Source organism: Balaenoptera borealis (genome assembly GCF_965194805.1).
Source record: "Balaenoptera borealis genome assembly, chromosome: 14".
NCBI classification, from domain to species: domain Eukaryota; kingdom Metazoa; phylum Chordata; class Mammalia; order Artiodactyla; family Balaenopteridae; genus Balaenoptera; species Balaenoptera borealis.
The window spans coordinates 82,425,141-82,442,559 of NC_138875.1; the positions used below are offsets into that span (position 1 = coordinate 82,425,141).

General features: G+C 53.7%; 1 protein-coding gene across 6 annotated transcripts in view; it reads right to left on the reverse strand.

Annotated features, from left to right (window-relative positions):
- SH2B3 (SH2B adaptor protein 3) overlaps positions 1–17,419 on the reverse strand; it is a 39,656-nt gene that overhangs the window by 13,082 nt on the left and 9,155 nt on the right. For all 6 annotated transcript variants that reach the window (XM_082355923.1, XM_082355927.1, XM_082355926.1 and 3 more), the window contains exon 2: positions 15,480–16,265. In XM_082355923.1, coding sequence (XP_082212049.1) covers positions 15,480–16,238 — 759 coding nt within the window. In that variant the 5' untranslated portion in view covers positions 16,239–16,265. The remainder of the gene's footprint in view (positions 1–15,479; positions 16,266–17,419) is intronic.

Genomic DNA, 17,419 nt, shown 5'->3' on the forward strand with positions numbered 1-17,419 from the left:
GTCTCCCAGGTCTCCCCCTTGGTCTGCTCCCTGTTGCCTCAAGCTCCCTCTCCCCACGGGGGAACAGCAGAGGGATGGGAGAAGCCTCCATAAAAGCCACATGGATCAAGTCAGCTTCCCTTTTCTGGCAAGTGAGAGCCCACCAATGCCAGAAGCAGAGCTTCTCCAGAGCCGATACTGACATGGTGAGACATCCCCCAAACATAACCACCCTGCTCCAAGTCCCCATCATTTCGCCTCCCTCCTCTGGGTGGCAGCCCCAGATCCCACCCTGAGCGACCAAGCCTGAGGGTGGGGGCCTGCGCCCCCCACTATCGGACCCAGAGAGGCCCTTTAGGAGGGGTAGCCAGCCAAAGATGCTAAAACAGACGGGCTGGGGGCTCGTCTGAAGCCCCACCTGCAGTGAGCTCCCCCTCAAGCCTGTAAAAGTCCCCCCGACCCCGACATGTCCGAAAGACAGACTCTCAGTGACACAGACACAAAGCCCCCTCTGAGAGAGATGGCGACCACCCCCCACACACACAATCACAGCGACCGGGACACAAAGCCCCTCTCAGATGCTGGAGCAACCATCCCCTCAGAGACAAACTCCCGGAGACAGAGACCCCCATAGAGAGAGACAGCCCCAAACACACACACACAACCAGTCTGGGATCCCCTGACAGCCACGCAAACCCCTCCTGAGACGCGGGTGTCCTAGTTCATGCCGAGTGGCTGAGTGTGGATGACCCAGCTGTGAAGACGGGCAGGCACTTCCGCTCTGAGGCCGGCCGGGTGGGGGGTCCGTGGCTTAAGAGGGACCACACCTGGAAGTCCCACTCCCTGCACCCCGTCACGGGCATGGATGAACTGGCGAACCAAGGAGCTTACGGACCCACCGGCACCTTCGCTAGCTGACCTCGCCTCCCCCCTCAGGGTGACAATGGTCCAGGTCACATGGCCCAGCCTGGGGAGGCATGTCCTGGGATGGGGCCTTGCAGAGGCGGGAACAGAGGAGCCAATGCCACCACCCTCACTAGCCGGGCCACATGCCCACAGCTCCTAGGCCTCTCCCCGCTACACCTTTCCTCCACGCGGGGCACCACTCCTGGCCAAGACCTTTGGCAAATTAGGACCAACCACTTTACAGGGCCTGGAGCTGCTCAGCAGCCAGCCTCCATCAACTCCCCTTCCGTCAATTACCCGCTGCCCTGCCTGAGACGGTCTTGAGGACAGAGCGGTGTCTCTGTCTGGGAGCGCTGAGCTGGCACTTGGGCCTGGGCCGACCGGGGGTCCGGAGCAGGGTCGGGGCCCAGCCAGAACCCCACCCCCACCCCCAGCCCCCCCGCCGGCTGCAAACCAGCTGCCACCAGCCCACGCCTTGGGCGACCACATCCTGCTCCCAGCATCCCGCCAGGAATCCTCCCTGCCCCACGCGGCCGAGGAGCCGCAAGGCCCGTGCACCCTGTCCCCGTCCACCTTCACGCAGGCTATGCCTTCCTCTTGTGGTGCTGCTCCGGCTACCTCGGTGCCAGGACACCCCGGGCCTCGCGTACCGGGCTCCCCGCCACGTGCCCAGGCCCCGAGCAGGAGGGGGCACGCCCGGCCCCGAACCTGGCACTGCTCCCCAGGCTTTCCTGCTGCACGGGAGGGTGTGCTCAGTGCTCTTGAGGGGAAAGCAGAGGAGCACCTGAGTCTCACAGAGCCAGGGGTCCCGGAGCCGGCCAGCCCCCCAGGGCCCTTTGCGGCGGGCCCACCTCCCGGCCCCTCTGCGGAGCCAGCCCGGTGGGGGAAGCCCCTCGCCCCTGCAGCACAGCCCTCAGCTGCACCCTGGGCCCCATGTCTGCTCCACGCCTGGTGAGAGTGGAAAAAGATGTGGTTAAGAAACAACAAATAACCTCTGTCACCGGCCTCCGGTAGGGGAGTGCACCGGAGGGAGGGGGGGCGGGTCTCGTCACCACCAAGATCCCCAAAAGCCCCGACGGTGGCCACCGCCTGCCTTCGAAGAATGATGATTCAGAAGAAGAGGTGAAAGCGAGGGCCTCTGGGGCTCAAGGGGCTGCAGGGACGCCAGCGAGGCTCAGAGTCAGCTGAGCAGAGCCTCGGGCTGAGCTGACAGGGAAACCAGGGCGAGAGCCCAGGAATCTCCACCCTTCCAAGCTCCATCTGTCGTGAGCTGTTGTCATTATCCTTAGCCCACGTTTAGTGATATGCCTTGACGCACAGCATCTCACTGACACCAAAAAACAACAGGAAACTGCACCAGCCACAAAGAATAAAAGCTGGCTGGATTAAATAATTAAATGTGAAAAATAAAACCAAGACAAAACTGGAATAGAAGAACCTAAATAATTATCTGATCCCAGGGTCGGGGAGGCCTTTCTAAGCAGAAAAAGCAAAGAACAAAATCATAAAGGAAAAGATCACTGTATTTCACTGCCCAGACTTAAAAACCTCCATAGGCCAAGATACTCAGGACCAGTTGAAAAGCCAAATGGCAAACTAGGGAAATATTTGCAACGTGTGACAGAGTGCTAACGTCAGTGTAAAGAGCGCCTGCAAGTCAACAGTAAAGAGGCAGGCAGTGCAGGAGAGGAGCACACAGAGTTAATGGCCTGTAAGTCACAGAAAATGTCTATGACCAAGAAACATTGGAGAAAGAGTCAAAATCCACAGGGACAGAAAGTAGGATCAGTGGTTGCCAGAGGCTGGGGGGACGGGGATGGGAATGGGGACCAATGCTAACAGATACTGGGTTTCTTTCTGAGGTGATGGAAATGTTCTGGAATTGGATAGAGGTGATGGTTGCACACACAGTGAGTATACTAAGAACAATGAACTGCACTTTAACGTGGTGAATTTTATGTTATGTGAATTATATCTCAGTGTTTTTAAAAAAGAAAAATGGTTTGTTCCATTCATAAGCAGAAAGGACAAGATAATCACTTCACCTAGAAGTTGGCAAAGGTTTTTATATAATAGCCAGTGTTAGCACCACTATTTGAAGATAGATGGGTATAACCTTCCTAGAAGGCTATTTGGAAAGGATATATCAGAAGCATTAGAAATAGCTAGTGAGCACATGAAAAGATGCTCAACATCATTAGCCATCAGGGAAATGTAAATCAAAGCCATTCACACCTGCTAGGGTGGCTACAATCAAAAAGATAGATAGTAACAAGTGTTGGTGGGACTTCCCTGGTGGTCCAGTGGTTAAGAATCCACCTTCCAATGCAGGGGGTGCGGGTTTCATCCCTGGTCAAGGAACTAAGATCCTACATGCCGCGGGGCAACTAAGCCTGCACGCTCTAGAGCCCGCATGCCACAACTAAAGAGAAGCCCGCGTGCCGCGACGAAAGATCCCACATGCTGCAACTAAGATCTGACGTAGCCAAATAAATAATAAAATAATAAAAACAAGTGTTGGTGAGGATGTGGAGAAATTGGAACCCTCATACATTACTGATGGGAATATAAAATGGTGCGGTACTCTGGAAAACAGTCTGGCAGCTCTTCAAAATGTTAAACGTCGAGTTACCATATGATCCAGCAATTCCACTCCTAAGGTATATACCCAGGGAAAAATGAAAACATATGTCCACACAAAAACTTATTCACGAATGTTCGTGGCAGCACTATTCACAATCGCCCAAAAGTGAAAACAACCTAATGTCCATCACTGAGGAATGGATAAACAAAATGTGATCTATTCATACAATGGAATATTATTTGCAATAAAAAGGAACAAAATAATGCCACAAGCTACAACACGGACGAACCTTGAACATGTGATGCTGAGTGAAAGGAGACAGTCGCAAAAGACCACATATTGTCTGATTCCATTTATATGAAAAGAACAAACTAGGCAAACCTATAGAGACAGAAAGTATTGATAGATTAGTGGTTGCCTGGGGGTGGGGGAGAGGAGGAATGCGGAGTGACTGCTGATGAGCACAAGGTCTCTTTGAGACGATGAAAGTGGTCTAAAATTAAATCGTGGAGATAGTTGTTCAGCCCTGTAAATATACCAAAAATCACTGTACCCTTTAAACGAGTTAATTTTATAATTTGTAAACTATATCTCAGTAAAGCTTTGAGAGAAAGAGAAAACATGAGAAGCGCTCACAAAGCCTTCCACCCAGCACTTCCCTTCTAGGAATATGCTTCTAAGGAAATAATCAGAGATGGGCAGCAAGATTTACGTACAAGATGTTTGTCACAAGGTTGTCCAGTTGAGCAAAAAAATTAGAAGTGATTGAAATAGGAGTCTAGATAATCATAGATAAATATATCATGGCCTATCTGTGTCAACGAAATATCGTGCAGCCAGTATTTTTTTTTTTAAGACATTCTTGAAAAATATTTAAGAGAACAGAAAAATGTTCAAGACATGTTAAGTGACAAAAAAGCAGGTAACAAAAAAGTAGGATGAGTGTCAGTCCCACAAGGGCTGGGGGTTTTGTCCAAAAGTTTCTGCCTATGTTTCCAGCATACCTGGCACACAGAAGGGGTTCCCTAGCTAAGTGCTGAATGAAGAATTAGTGAATGTGGACGGAATTGCAATTTGTGGGAAAAGTTAGAGAAAGAAATACAAGACAAAAGATTACAAAGACATCTAGTGAAATGGAAATGCTCGTTCTCTCTGAGTAGTAGGATTGTGGGTGGTTTTTCAGTTACTGTTCTATAATTTCTGCCATGAGCTTTATTAATTGAAAAAAACAAAACCAGAAACACTAGGAACTCAACTGTGGAGGCCCTCGGTAAGGTAGACAGTTTCCTAGATTACACGAAGATTTGCAAAGAGACACAGCGGGGCCTCCCATTCCAGACGGTTCCCTGGAGAGAGGTTTCTCTCTCTGCTTCGCCATGGACTTCCGACTGGGCCGCAGTCAGGTTTCAGGTCAGGCCCAGGAGGGGAGGATCAGCCACAGTGAGGGAGGACCCAGAGGCCAGGTGCAGCCGTGATGGGCCCCCTCCCCCGTACGCCGTCACCCACCGGTGCCGGAGGCTGAGCAGTCAGCGGGGTCCACGGCCTGAGGAAAACAGTGGCCTCTTCCCCAGCCCAGAGGGGAGAGAGGAAAAAGGGGTGTGGGGCCCCAAAAAGGAAGCTGAGGCGGCCCCTCCGGCCTTGGGGAAGGAAGCTACCTCCGCCTCCACCCCCGGGGAGGGCCAGCGCTCGGAACGCAGAGATCTCTGCTGGTGCCTTTTGCTTTCCTTTTCCATCCGCAAAGAAGTGGGTGGGGGATTTCCAGCAGGCCCGCCTGGCGGGCCCGCTGTCGGCTGGTGCCCGGTCCAGGCTACTGGGAGTGCTGGCCAGGTTGTTGCCCATCCCAGGGAGGGCATCTGGGGTCTGGTGACTTCCCATGCAGCAAGCCCCTTCTTCTGCCTCTCAGGGAGGAAACACATCGTGTCAGGCCCTCTCAGAGCCTATTTTCGACTCAATCACCCAGCAAGGCCAGTACTGACATTCCACTTTCCAGAATGGGAAACTGAGGCTGAGACAGGCCGAGTTCTCAGCCCAAAGCCACGTAACAAGGACACAAGAGCCAAGATCTGAACCCAAACCTGTCCATCTGCCCTTTTCCCCGGCCGCCAAGCCCACGGCCCAGACTCTGCAGCTTTGTGTCCCAATACCCAGTCCCCCAAACAAAGGAAGACAGAAAAGCAACTTCCAAGAAGCTGGCGACAGCTAACAGGCCCCGAGGAGCAAGGGCGTGGGGTGGAAGCAGCCCCCAGAGGCTCCGAGGTGGGGGGGGGGGGAGGTGATGATAAATGACTGTCATTCGCCACCCTCCCCCTGTTGGATTCAGGGGCACTTTCCAGTCTCTGGATTCACAGAATTTGAGCTGAAAGGAAGCAAGCCGATACCATCTGCCCGTGGTTTCAGTGTGGTTGGGGGTTTCTTCTAAGCAGCAAAGTACTTTTCAAAAAACGACCTTACACGAAAGCCCAATAAGGGGCAGATGGGGCGGCTGTGTGTGCGGCTGGGGGCCCCACGGGAGCCCTGCCCACCACCACCCACTCCTCCCTCCCCCAACCAGCCCCGGAAAGCCCGCATCAAGCCCCCTGGTTGCCCATTTCACAGCTCAGAGAGGGGCAGGGACCAACCTGGGTCACTAAGCAGCCCGGGGCAGAGCGAGGATGGAAACCCCACTCTCATCCTGGGAGCCTTCAGCCCCTGGTCCCCCTGGGAGAGGCTGGGATCGGGGAGCCACTGGCCTCCGACGCACCTGTCTCCCCCTGGGACATCAGGGCTCTCGCCGGCCCATGAAGACCTACCGGGCTGTAGGCAGAGGGTGGGTGGTTTCTCGGGCTGCTCAGGGGCTAAACACACCCCCTGGCCTTGGCAGGCCCACACCGGTCTCCATTCCTGCTCTTCCATCTCCCAGCTGTGTGGCCTTGGGCAGGTCTCTCTACCTCTCTGTGCCTGTTTCCTCATCTGTGAGATGCCTTCATCACTGTTCCCGCCTCCCAAGGTTTGTGGTAATTGCATGGGATGTGTCAAATGTAGTGCCCATCGTGCTGAAAATGACTAATAAAAAATAACAACAACTACATGGGACTTCCCTGGAGGTCCAGTGGTTAGGACTGTGCTCTTCCACTGCAGGGGGCACGGGTTCGATCCCTGGTCGGGGAACTAAGATCCTGCATGCCGCTCAGCCAAAAAAAAAAAACTACAGCAGCTAAGACTTGCTGAGACCACCTGCGCCGGGCACGGCTCCCAGCACCATGAGGACAGCAGCTAGTTCACCATCGCCCCGATGTGGGTGCCGTCACTCAGCTCTTTTTACTTGAGGAAAATGAGGCACAGAGAGGGTGAAGTGCCTTTCCCAAGGTCACACAGCTCAGAAGGCGCAGAGGCAGGACTCAGGCCCAGCTCTGTCCGGGCCCCAGGAGGCTGCCCCTCCTGCCCGCCCGGCCGCTTCCTGCCCAGCACTCCTCTTCCTCCTCGCGCTCCTGCCTCCGAGAGGAAACCGCCAGGCCCCCCGGCGGACGTCCCTTTCTTTCTGCTTCCTCTTTCCCACACTTGGGGCACGGGCTCCGGGCTCGGGCGCCCAGGGTCCAGCAGTGTCTCCTTCTGTGTCTCAAAGCCTCAGTGTTCTCATCTGTGAAGCAGGCACAGTGGCCATGCCTACTTTGCAGAGTCAGGGGAGCACTGAGGGGGCTAATTCGGCACCACCCTCGCCCACGGTCAGTGCTCAGGACACTCAGCCCCTTCATCAGCCGGGCTGCTGGGAGCACCTACTGCCCACAGGCTGCCCGGCCACACTCACACCCAGGCCCCTCACCTACCCAGTCAGCACGCACTGTATCCGCAGCCTCCCCGACACGTGCAGGCACTGGGACCACCCCCATTTTACAGATGAGGAAACTGAGGCCCAGTCACTTGCCCAAGGACAGCTCAGAAGGAGCAGAGGGGGAACAGCTCTGAACCATATTGGCCGACTGGCCCCCGGCCTAGGTCAGCCTAGGTCAGGCTCTCCCGAGGACCAGCAGGTCCAGCCACTGCCAACCAGACCACTTCTTCCTGGGGGTGCTAGAGGCCTGTGGTGCAGGAGGGGAGCTCAGGGATGTGGGGTGAATCCCCTGTGAGTCCCCTCCCCCTTCCTCTACCTCTTCTCTGGGCTGAGCAGCAGAGGCCAAGGGCAGAGCACACTGGGTCCACCAAGTCTTACATGCTGGGTGAGAGGGGTACTGGCCAGCCCCCTCTGGGCCTCAGTGTCCCCATCTTTAAATTGGTGGCACTAGACAAGATGGCCGCAAGGAGCCTTTCCTGGTCTGAGAACTCAAAACAGACGCACCCCCCACCCCCGCCAGGTAGGGCCACTGGCTAAACACCACCAGCACCACCACCCATGACAATAAATCCTTCTGGAGACCTGCTAGGCACCAGGTGCAGCCCGAATACCTGGGTCCCAACCCCATCTCAGCTGCTCAGAGCTATGTGACCTTGGGCAAGTCACCTACCTTCTCTTAGACTCAATTTCCCCATCTGTGATATGGGGGTAATCACAACAGCACCCTCACAGGGCTGCTGTGAGGATTAAATGAAGCCAAGGCAGTAAAGTGCCTAGTATGTAACAAGTGCCAAATAGATGCTGGCTAAAAAGGCATTTTTTCAACAACAGCTACTAGAATTCCATCATTACCCCCACTTTAGAGATGAGAGAAGTTGAGGCTCAGCCCCCAGACCCAGTAGGGCTGGCAGGGCTTTGAGACCATCTCAGCCAAACCAGGCTTGGACATGTGGGGAAACTGAGGCCCAAAAGAGCAAAGGGTTGGCCCCAAGGCCATGGCCAGCCCAGATGTGCTCCATTGGAAAATGGACCCCCAGCTCCCGGCAAAGCTCTGCCCTAAGGCCAGCCACCCCGGGCCTGGTGGCTGGTCCTGTGATCTCTCCCTGACCCTGGGACAACCGCCCGACCTCCCAGTCAGGCTCTCCCTCCACAGGGGCCAGGCTGGGATGCACGTCGAGTGATCCTGGCCCAGCACTGCCAAGTCCACCAATTTATAAGAGAAACCAGAAACTGGGTTCTTATATGAAATCTTTCCATTTTATGGTTTTTAACCATTGGCAACCAATCCAACTTTCTTGTTTTTAACTGCTGAGTGGGATGGCACGTCTCAGGCCTGGCCGGCTGGAAGCCACTGCTCTGCACCCCGTGGCTGGAGGGAGGCCATTCACAGTGTGGCTGGGGGCTCAGGAGCAGGGACCTGTTGGATCAGGGGCTCCGATCTCCTTAGCACCATGATCCTGAGCAAGTTTCTTTGCCTCTCCCAGCCTTGGTTTTCTCATCTGTCAAATGGGCCAACAAGCTTGACCTCATGGGAAGGACTTGAGGTCAAGTGTTTAGGGCAATGCCTGCCTGGCGCACAGTAGGTGCCTACTTAAGGTAGTAAACGTACTGTTCCCCCATCCCAGCCTGGGCTCAGAAATGCCCAAGGAGAGGGAGATGCCACAGGACAAGCGGACATGGGGACCAGAGGGTCTTCTAGGGGAAGAATCATGCCACACTCTCCCAAAGGCCAGAAGAGCATAGGCAGCCCCAGAGGGCTCCTCTAGCCCATTCCTACTGCTGGATAGGTGTCCCAGCCCCTCTAGCCCTAAAGCCTCCAAGTGCTCCCACTGCTCTTCGTGTAAAACCTAAAATCCTCACCATGCTCCATAAGGCCCCAAATAATCCAGCCCCATCACCTTTCCAACCTCATCCCTCATCCCTCCTTCCTCCTTCTACTCCAGCCCCTGGCCACCTGGTTGTTCCTCAAAGTCTCCTGGTTCGTGCTCACCCCAGGGCCTTTGCACTTGCCATTTCCTCAGCCTGGGACTCCTTCACCCAGATCTTCCAGGATCGGCACCTGCACTCATCCCAGATGTCACCTCTTGCCAAGGGGCCTTTGATGACCACCCCCCAGCCGAGGCAATCCCTAGCTTCCCCCGAGGGCCAGTGCGCAGTACAAGGAAGGGTTGCCCCACCTCCCGTCCATCTGCAGTGATGTCACTGAAACCAGACTTCAGACTTTGGGAACTAGTCACACATGTCTCCTCCAACCGCCCTCCAGCCGCCCACTGCAGCAGCCTGTGGCCTCCGCTTACACTCCGCCTGTCGTGGCAAGCTCCCTCCCACCACAGCGCTCACGGTGACCCTCGACCCTTGGCTGCTGCTATCACCCCTACTTTACAGGTGACTAGACTGAGGCTCCGAGTGGGGAAGTGACCGGCCCAAGGTCAGAGGTTCTGGTCAGAAGCGGAGCTGTGACCCAAGTCCAGGTGAGGCTGACCCATGAGCAGCTGGCCACCTGGCCTCAGACTTCTGGGTGGCGTTAGCTTGGCTGAGGCCCGAGTGATGTCCCTGGGCAGCTGCCCGCTCTCAGATCTCGTCCTCCAAGCCTCTCCCCACTCTGGGCAGCAAGGGCTTCTCCAAACAGGTGCTGAGCACCCTTCAAGTGACAGAGCTCGGGTATGAACCCAGAGCTCAAGCCCTGGCTGTCAAACCTTCCTTTGCCTATGTTTAAAGCTGCTCCCATAGACAACTCCAGGGTCAGAGGTTGGAGGTCAAGGCTACCCTCCAGGCAGGCACACTCAAGACTTCTAGTCTAGGTATCCTTGGCCCAGAGACCGGACGCTCCAAGTCACTCCAGGAAACATTCAGGAAGCGCCCCAGACTGTTCCAAGCACAAAGGGAAGCTGTCAGAAGCCGACGGAGCTGGGGCCTGCTCTGTCAGGCCAGGCACTCTGTGGAGGGGTCGGGAGAGGCCCCACCAGGGCTGCTCACTTGGTGGGGGACACCCCAGGTCACACAGCGACCACCAAGCCTGTGGCAGAGGCCCAGGCGGCCTGGAGAGAGGGGCGAGCCTCAGGGACCCAGCTGCCACTCCGGGTCCCGCTTCTCCAAGGCCAGATACCACTTCCGAGCCCTGAGGACTCTGACCAGGGCCCCACCCTCAGGGTTCCCAAAGAACAGGAGCCTTGATCATGCATCCCAGCTGGGCACTAAGGGCCCAAACCAGCACTAGAAATAAATCTGCATCCTTAGCCCCCAAATCATTTCACTACCATGACAACCATAATAACAAGGAGGGCCAGTAACAGTGAGCCTTCCCTGTGCCAGGCGCTCAGCAGATGTGCCCTCCCAGTTATCACAACAGCCACACAAGGTGCGAACTCTGAGTAGCTCCACTGTATAGAGGAGGAAACTGAGGCCCAGAGAGGTGACGTCACTTGCCTAAGGCCCCAGAGCTGAGAAAGAAGCTAATCCATTGTTTGAACCTGGGTCCATCTGACTCCTGACACTGGGTTTTCCAAGATGGTTTATTTTAAGCAGCAGCAGTTGTTTTAAAGTTTTATAGGGAACCCCACCTTATCATGCAGATAAGATCATGTGTCTGGGACGTTATTTGCCTTTCATGGTGTCGGAGCCTTGAGACGTTTTAAAAACGAGTAAAGTTTTTATCTGCACTTGCGTTTTTCCAAAGGCTTCGTGTTACACTTGGAATAAAATACTGACTCCTCACGGGACCCTCTACCCGGCACATCCTCCCGCACGCCCCATCTTCCCCGTCTGTGCTCCCAACACACTTCTGTTTTTCTTTCTTAAAAACGTGCAAGGGACTTCCCTGGTGGTGCAGTGGTTAAGAATCCGCCTGCCAAGTCAGGGGACACGGGTTCGAGCCCTGGTCCGGGAAGATCCCACATGCCATGGAGCAACGAAGCCCATGTGCCACAACTACCGAGCCTGCGCTCTAGAGCCCGTGAGCCACAACTACTGAGCCCACGTGCCACAACTACTGAAGCCCACGCGCCTAGAGCCTGTGCTCCGCAACAAGAGAAGCCACCACAATGAGAAGCCCGAGCACCACAATGAAGAGTAGTCCCTGCTCGCCACAGCTAGAGAAAGCCCATGCCCAGCAACAAAGATCCAGTGCAGCCAAAAAATAAATTAATTAATTAAAAAAGAGAAAAAAAAAACATGCAAAATGCTGGGGACTTCCCTGGTGGTGCAGTGGTTAAAACTCCATGCTCCCAATGCAGGGGGTCCAAGTTCAATCCCTGGTCAGGGAACTAAATCCCACATGCATGCTGCAACTAAGAGTTCACGTGCCACAACTAAGGAACCAGCGAGCTGCAACTAAGGAGCCTGCCTGCCACAACTAAGACCCGGCGCAACCAAATAAATACATAAATAAATAAAAATAAATATAAAAAAAAAAAACATACAAAATGCCTTCCCATCTCAGCACCTTTGCCTATGTTGTTCCCACTGCCCAGAGATTCTTATCTCAGTATTAAGATCTCAGTTCAGAAGTCACCTCCTCAGTGGGAATTCCCTGGTGGTCCAGTGGTTAGGACTCCGTGCTTTCACTGCTGAGGGCACAGGTTCAACCCCTGGTCGGGGAACGAAGATCTCATAAGCTGCGTGGCGCAGCCAAAAAAAAAAAAAAACTCACCTCCGCAAGACTCACTGTTAAACTTCAGTGATTAAGAGAGTGTGGTGTGGGCTTCCCTGGTGGCGCAGTGGTTGAGAATCTGCCTGCCAATGCAGGGGACACGGGTTCGAGCCCTGGTCTGGGAAGATCCCACATGCCGCAGAGCAGCTAGGCCCGTGAGCCACAATTACTGAGCCTGCGCGTCTGGAGCCTGTGCTCCGCAACAAGAGAAGCCGTGATAGAGGCCCGCGCATCGCGATGAAGAGTGGCCCCCACTTGCCGCAACTGGAGAAAGCCCTCACACAGAAACGAAGACCCAGCACAGCCATATATAAATAAATAAATAAAAATAAATAATTAAAAAAAAAAAAAAAAGAGAGTGTGGTGTTAACATAAGAACAGACACGTAGGCCAGTGGAACAGAAGGAGGGTCCAGAAGCACAGATATACACTAGATTTAGGATCAGAGTAGCATTGCATGCAATCCAATAGGAAAGAAAGAGTCACATCAGCATGTAGTACCAGAAGTGGAAGAATTGTGACCCCTACCTCACACCACACACAAAAACTAATTCAGGATGGATCTTGTGAAGGCCCATCAATATGATTCAGCCCAAACAATAAAGCTTCTAGAAGAAAAGACAAGGGACATCCCTGGTGGTGCAGTGGTTAAGAAACTGCCTGCCAGGACTTCCCTGGTGGTCCAGTGGTGAAGAATCCGCCTTCCAATGCAGAGGATGCAGGTTCGATCCCTGGTTGGGGAACTAAGATCCCACGTGCCGTGGGGCAACTAACTAAGCCCAAGTGCCACAACTACTGAGCCCACGCGCCCTGGAGCCCTCAGGCCACAACTAGAGAGAAGCTCGTGTGCCATAACAAAAGATCCCACGTGCCTCAACGAAGATCCCGCATGCTGCAACTAAGACCTGATGCAGCCAAAAATGAAAAGAAGAAAAGAATCTGCCTGCCAATGCAGGGGACACAGGTTCAAGCCCTGGTCTGGGAAGATCCCACATGCCACGGAGCAACTAAGCCCGTGCGCCACAACTACTAAGCCCACGTGCCACAACTAATGAAGCCCACGCACCTAGAGCCCGTGCTCCGCAACAAGAGAAGCCACCGCAATGAGAAGCCCGCGCACCGCAACAGAGTAGTCCCCACTCGCCCCAACTAGAGAAAGCCTGCGTGCAGCAACGAAGACCCCAACGCAGGCAAAAAAAAAAAAAGAAAAGACAAGAAAGATCTTCATGACCCTGGGTAGGCAAAGATTCTTTAAATGGGACACAAAAAGCACTAACCATACAGGAAAGCAACCGATAAACTGGACTTCGTTAAAGTTAATAACTTAGGTTCATGGGACTTCCCTGGTGGCGCAGTGGTTAAGACTCTGCGCTCCCAATGCAGGGGGCCCGGGTTCGATCCCTGGTCAGGGAACTAGATCCCAAATGCATGCCACAACTGAGAATTCGCATGCCACAACTAAGGAGCCCGTGAGCCACAACTAAGACCGGGAGCAACCAAATAAACTAGTAAATAAAATAAATATTTTAAAAAAAGAACTTAAGCTCATGAAAAGATTCCATTAAAGGAGTAAAAAAGACAACCACAGAGCAGGAGGTCATATGTACGACACAAAGAAAGTGCATTCAAGTGTGCTGAAGTACATTCAGGTATAAAAACTTTTATAAATCAATAAGGAAAGGACAGACAACTCAATAAAAATGGCAGACACTTGAAAAAAGAGTCAATCCCAATGGCCAATAAACACATGAAAAGGTACTTAACCTCATGAGTCATAAGGGAAATGCAAATTAAAGCCAAGATTTGAGATACCAGTATACATCCACTAGAAGGGCTGGAAAGAAAAAAGACTCATACACTGCTGATGGGGATGCAAAATTGTGCTGCCACTTTGGAAAAAGTTTAGAAGTTTCATATAAAATTAAACTTGCACTTCCCATATGACCTAGCACTTCTAGGACTCTACCGGAGGGAAATGGACGCGTATGTCAATACAAAGACCTAAGAGCAAATTTCATTATAGCATGATTTGTACAAGTCCCAAAGTGGAAACAACCCAAATATCCATCAACTGGTGAATGGATAAATAAACTGAGGTACATCCATACAACAGACTGGATTTACTCAGCGATAAAAAGAAACAAACTCTGATGCACCCAAGAGCATGGACAAATCTCTAGAACATGCTGGGTGAAAGAAGCCAGACACAAAAACCAATACACTATACGATTCCATTTATATGAAGTCCGAAACAGAGAAATGCAATCCGTGGGGGTGGGAGTCGATGTGTATGGGGGGGGAGGGGTGCTGACATGGAAGAGGCATGAGGGAGCCCCTGGGGCACTGGGTCACCGGGTGTACTAACACAGGGACACTCGTGGAGCTTCAAACACACTTCACACGCCTCAGCATGTGCATGTGACTCCACAATGAAGTTTAAAAGGAAAGGTACTTCACATTAGGGGATTCCTTGACAACACCCCATCCCAACCCCCAAGTTAGGGCCCCTCAGTTATCCTCCCAGAGGCCCCATTGCTTTCCTTCAGAGCACGAAATACAATTGATAATTTCATGTTCATTTGTAGGTTTAGTCCTTCAATAGCCCCACCAAGATGCCAGCTTCCCCAGCACCTAGTGTGTGCCTGGTACAGTGTAGGTGCTCAACAAGTATCTTTTGAATGAATGAATAATCATTTGGTCTCCTCCACCCAGACCGTGACCCCTCAGGGCTGGGATCTGCTTTGCTCACTCTCTAGACCAAGGCCCTAGGACATAACAGAACCACAAAGAGAAGAGAAAGGAAGACCACATGGTCCCATCAACTTGACACATCTGGCCAAAGATGGAGTCCGGCAGGTGTGTAGACCACAGTGACCTTCAGCCTCAACTGCACCGCCGGAATTAAGTGGGATGCGAAGGAAAAAGACAAAAAGATTTAAACCTGAGAGAAAATAAGACATCCACAAAGCATGGGAGGCTCCAAGGAATTCCACGACGGTTTTGAACTCCCTAGGAGAAATCCTCCTGTTTGTCAGGGTCAGCTGGGTCAGGGGTTTCAAGGACCTTGGACCAGGCTGCCACTAGCCCACATGATGCCCATGTATGGTGTCCCTGGACATTCTACAAAATCCCTGACCAGTGCTCCTCAAAACTGTCAAAGCCATCAGAAACAAGAAACACCTGAGAAACTGTCACAGCCAAGAGGTGCCTAGGGAAACATGACAGCTAAATCTAACATAGTGTCCTGAAGCAGAAGAGGGACATTAGGGGAAAACTAGTGGAATCCAAAGGAACCTCGGAGTTCAGTTAACAGTAATGTACCAATGTTTGTTCCTTAATTATAAGACGGATGTACATGGTACTGTAACATGTTAACATGAGGCAAAGCTGGGTGCAGTGTATAAGGGAACTCTGTACTATCTGTAAACGGAAAATTATTCTCAGAGGAAAAAGTTCACTTTTAAGAAGGCGCGCTTTCCGCCGGGCACTTTGTGGCCGCCTGCTGGAAAAGTGTCACCACCCGTACCCACGTAACCACGTGCCCGGGGTCTTACCTTGGGCGGGTCGAAGAGCTCCAGCAGGCGGTCCGCGCCGTCGGGGCCAGCGCGCCGCAGCGCCAGCCGCCCCCTTTGCCAGCGCGCCCCGCTGTCCATGGAGGCCTCGTCAGCCAGGCTGTACCGCAGCGTCGCCTCCTTGAGGGCCTCGGGTGGCGGCTCCCGGGCCAGGCTCCAGGGCAGGAGCTTCCTGGCCAGGCCGGGCCTGGCCGGGACCTCGCCTGCCTCCCCTGCGGCCGCGCTGGGGGCCGCGGGCAGCTCCCCGGCCGAGCGGTGGCGGAAGATGTGGCGGAGACTGTGGCGCAGGTGCTGGAGGGAGCAGGCGGCGGCCGGCCGCGGCGGGGCCAGCTCCTCCGAGCTGCGGGCCTTGGGCAGGCCGGGGGCGGGAGTGGCGGGGCCCGGCTCGGCTGGGGACGCCTCGGCCTTGGCCGGGGGCCCGCGGCCAGTCTCACGGTAGTCGCGCGCGGGGGCGGCGGCCCGGGTGCCCGACAGCCCAGGCGCCCGGCCCTCGCGCACCTCGCGGCAGAAGTAGCGCTGGAAGAGGTCGGTGAACTGCAGCGACACAAGCTCGGCGCGCAGGGGCGCGTGGTGCGGGTGCTCGCGGGCGAAAAGCCAGTACTGCCGGGCCAGCTCCCGGGCTGCGGCCACCGCATGCAGCTCGCAGAACTCGCTCCAGCCCCGTGGGGATGGGGCCGTCGCCGCCGAGGAGGCCGAGGATGCGGAGGAGGCCGAGGAGGACTGCAAGGTGGGCCCGTTCATGGCGGAGACCAAGGTAGAGCGGCCGGGCTGAAAGACACAGTGGGGAGTGAGTGACAGAGGAGGGAGCGGACGGGTGAGCAGACACCCACTTAAAGCCACCGCCAGACACGCTAGTCACCAGGCACGTCAAAAAGTGAAAATTACTGTTAATACCCAGTGCTGGTGAAGATGCAGCAAAACGGGCACTCCCTTCAGTGTTGCCGGTACTGTTAGAGGTACAGCCTTTTGGGAGGGCAATTTGGCAGGATCATTTTCAGACCTAGTAATTCCACTTATAAAAATATTCAAGGAGAAATAGGTGCCCCCATGCGCAGAGAGGCATGTACAAGACAATCCCCTGCTAGGCGTTTCCTGCCCCAACATTTATAACAGGAAAAAATAAATACAACCTAAAGCCCTATCAGTCAGAGACTGGTGAAATAAACTGTGGTACATCTGCAGGCTGGAATATGCTTCAGCAGTGGAAAAGGAGGACGAAGACCTATGCTACCACCTTGGGGAATCTCCAGGGCACAGCGTTAAGGGAAAAAAGCAAACCACAGAGCAATACAAACCGTGCGATCCCATTTACATGAACACACAAAGCAAAACTACCAATTCTTATGTGTACATAAATGTATTTAAGTGGTGGGCAGGAAAGATGTGGCTGGAGCAACACCATCCAGAAACAGTGGTGACCTGTGGGGAGGAACCAGAATCGGGGGTGCAAGGGGGGAAGTAACCAAGGAAAACTGTTACTACTTGTCTCTAGAAAATATGGCTAAGAACATGGCGCCTGGAGCCTGGACTCAAATTCCAGCATGAACCACTTACTAGTTGTGTCACCTTGGGTGTGTGATTTCTTTCTGCCTTGCTTTCCCCATCTGTAAAATGGGGACCATGATTACCTCATAGGAGTGTTATGAGGATTCATTGAGTTAATAAATGTAAAGGCCTTAGAACCTAGGAAAAGCCTAATAAGGCTTGTAATGAATGTTACAATAAGAGTGTATTATTAGTGTCAATGAAAATAAATATAGGGGCTTTCCTGGTGGTGCAGTGGTTAAGAATCTGCCTGCCAATGCAGGGGACACGGGTTCAAGCCCTGGTCCGGGAAGATCCCACATGCCGCAGAGCAACTAAGCCCCTGCGCCACAACTACTGAGCCTGCGCTCTAGAGCCCGCGAGCCACAACTACTGAG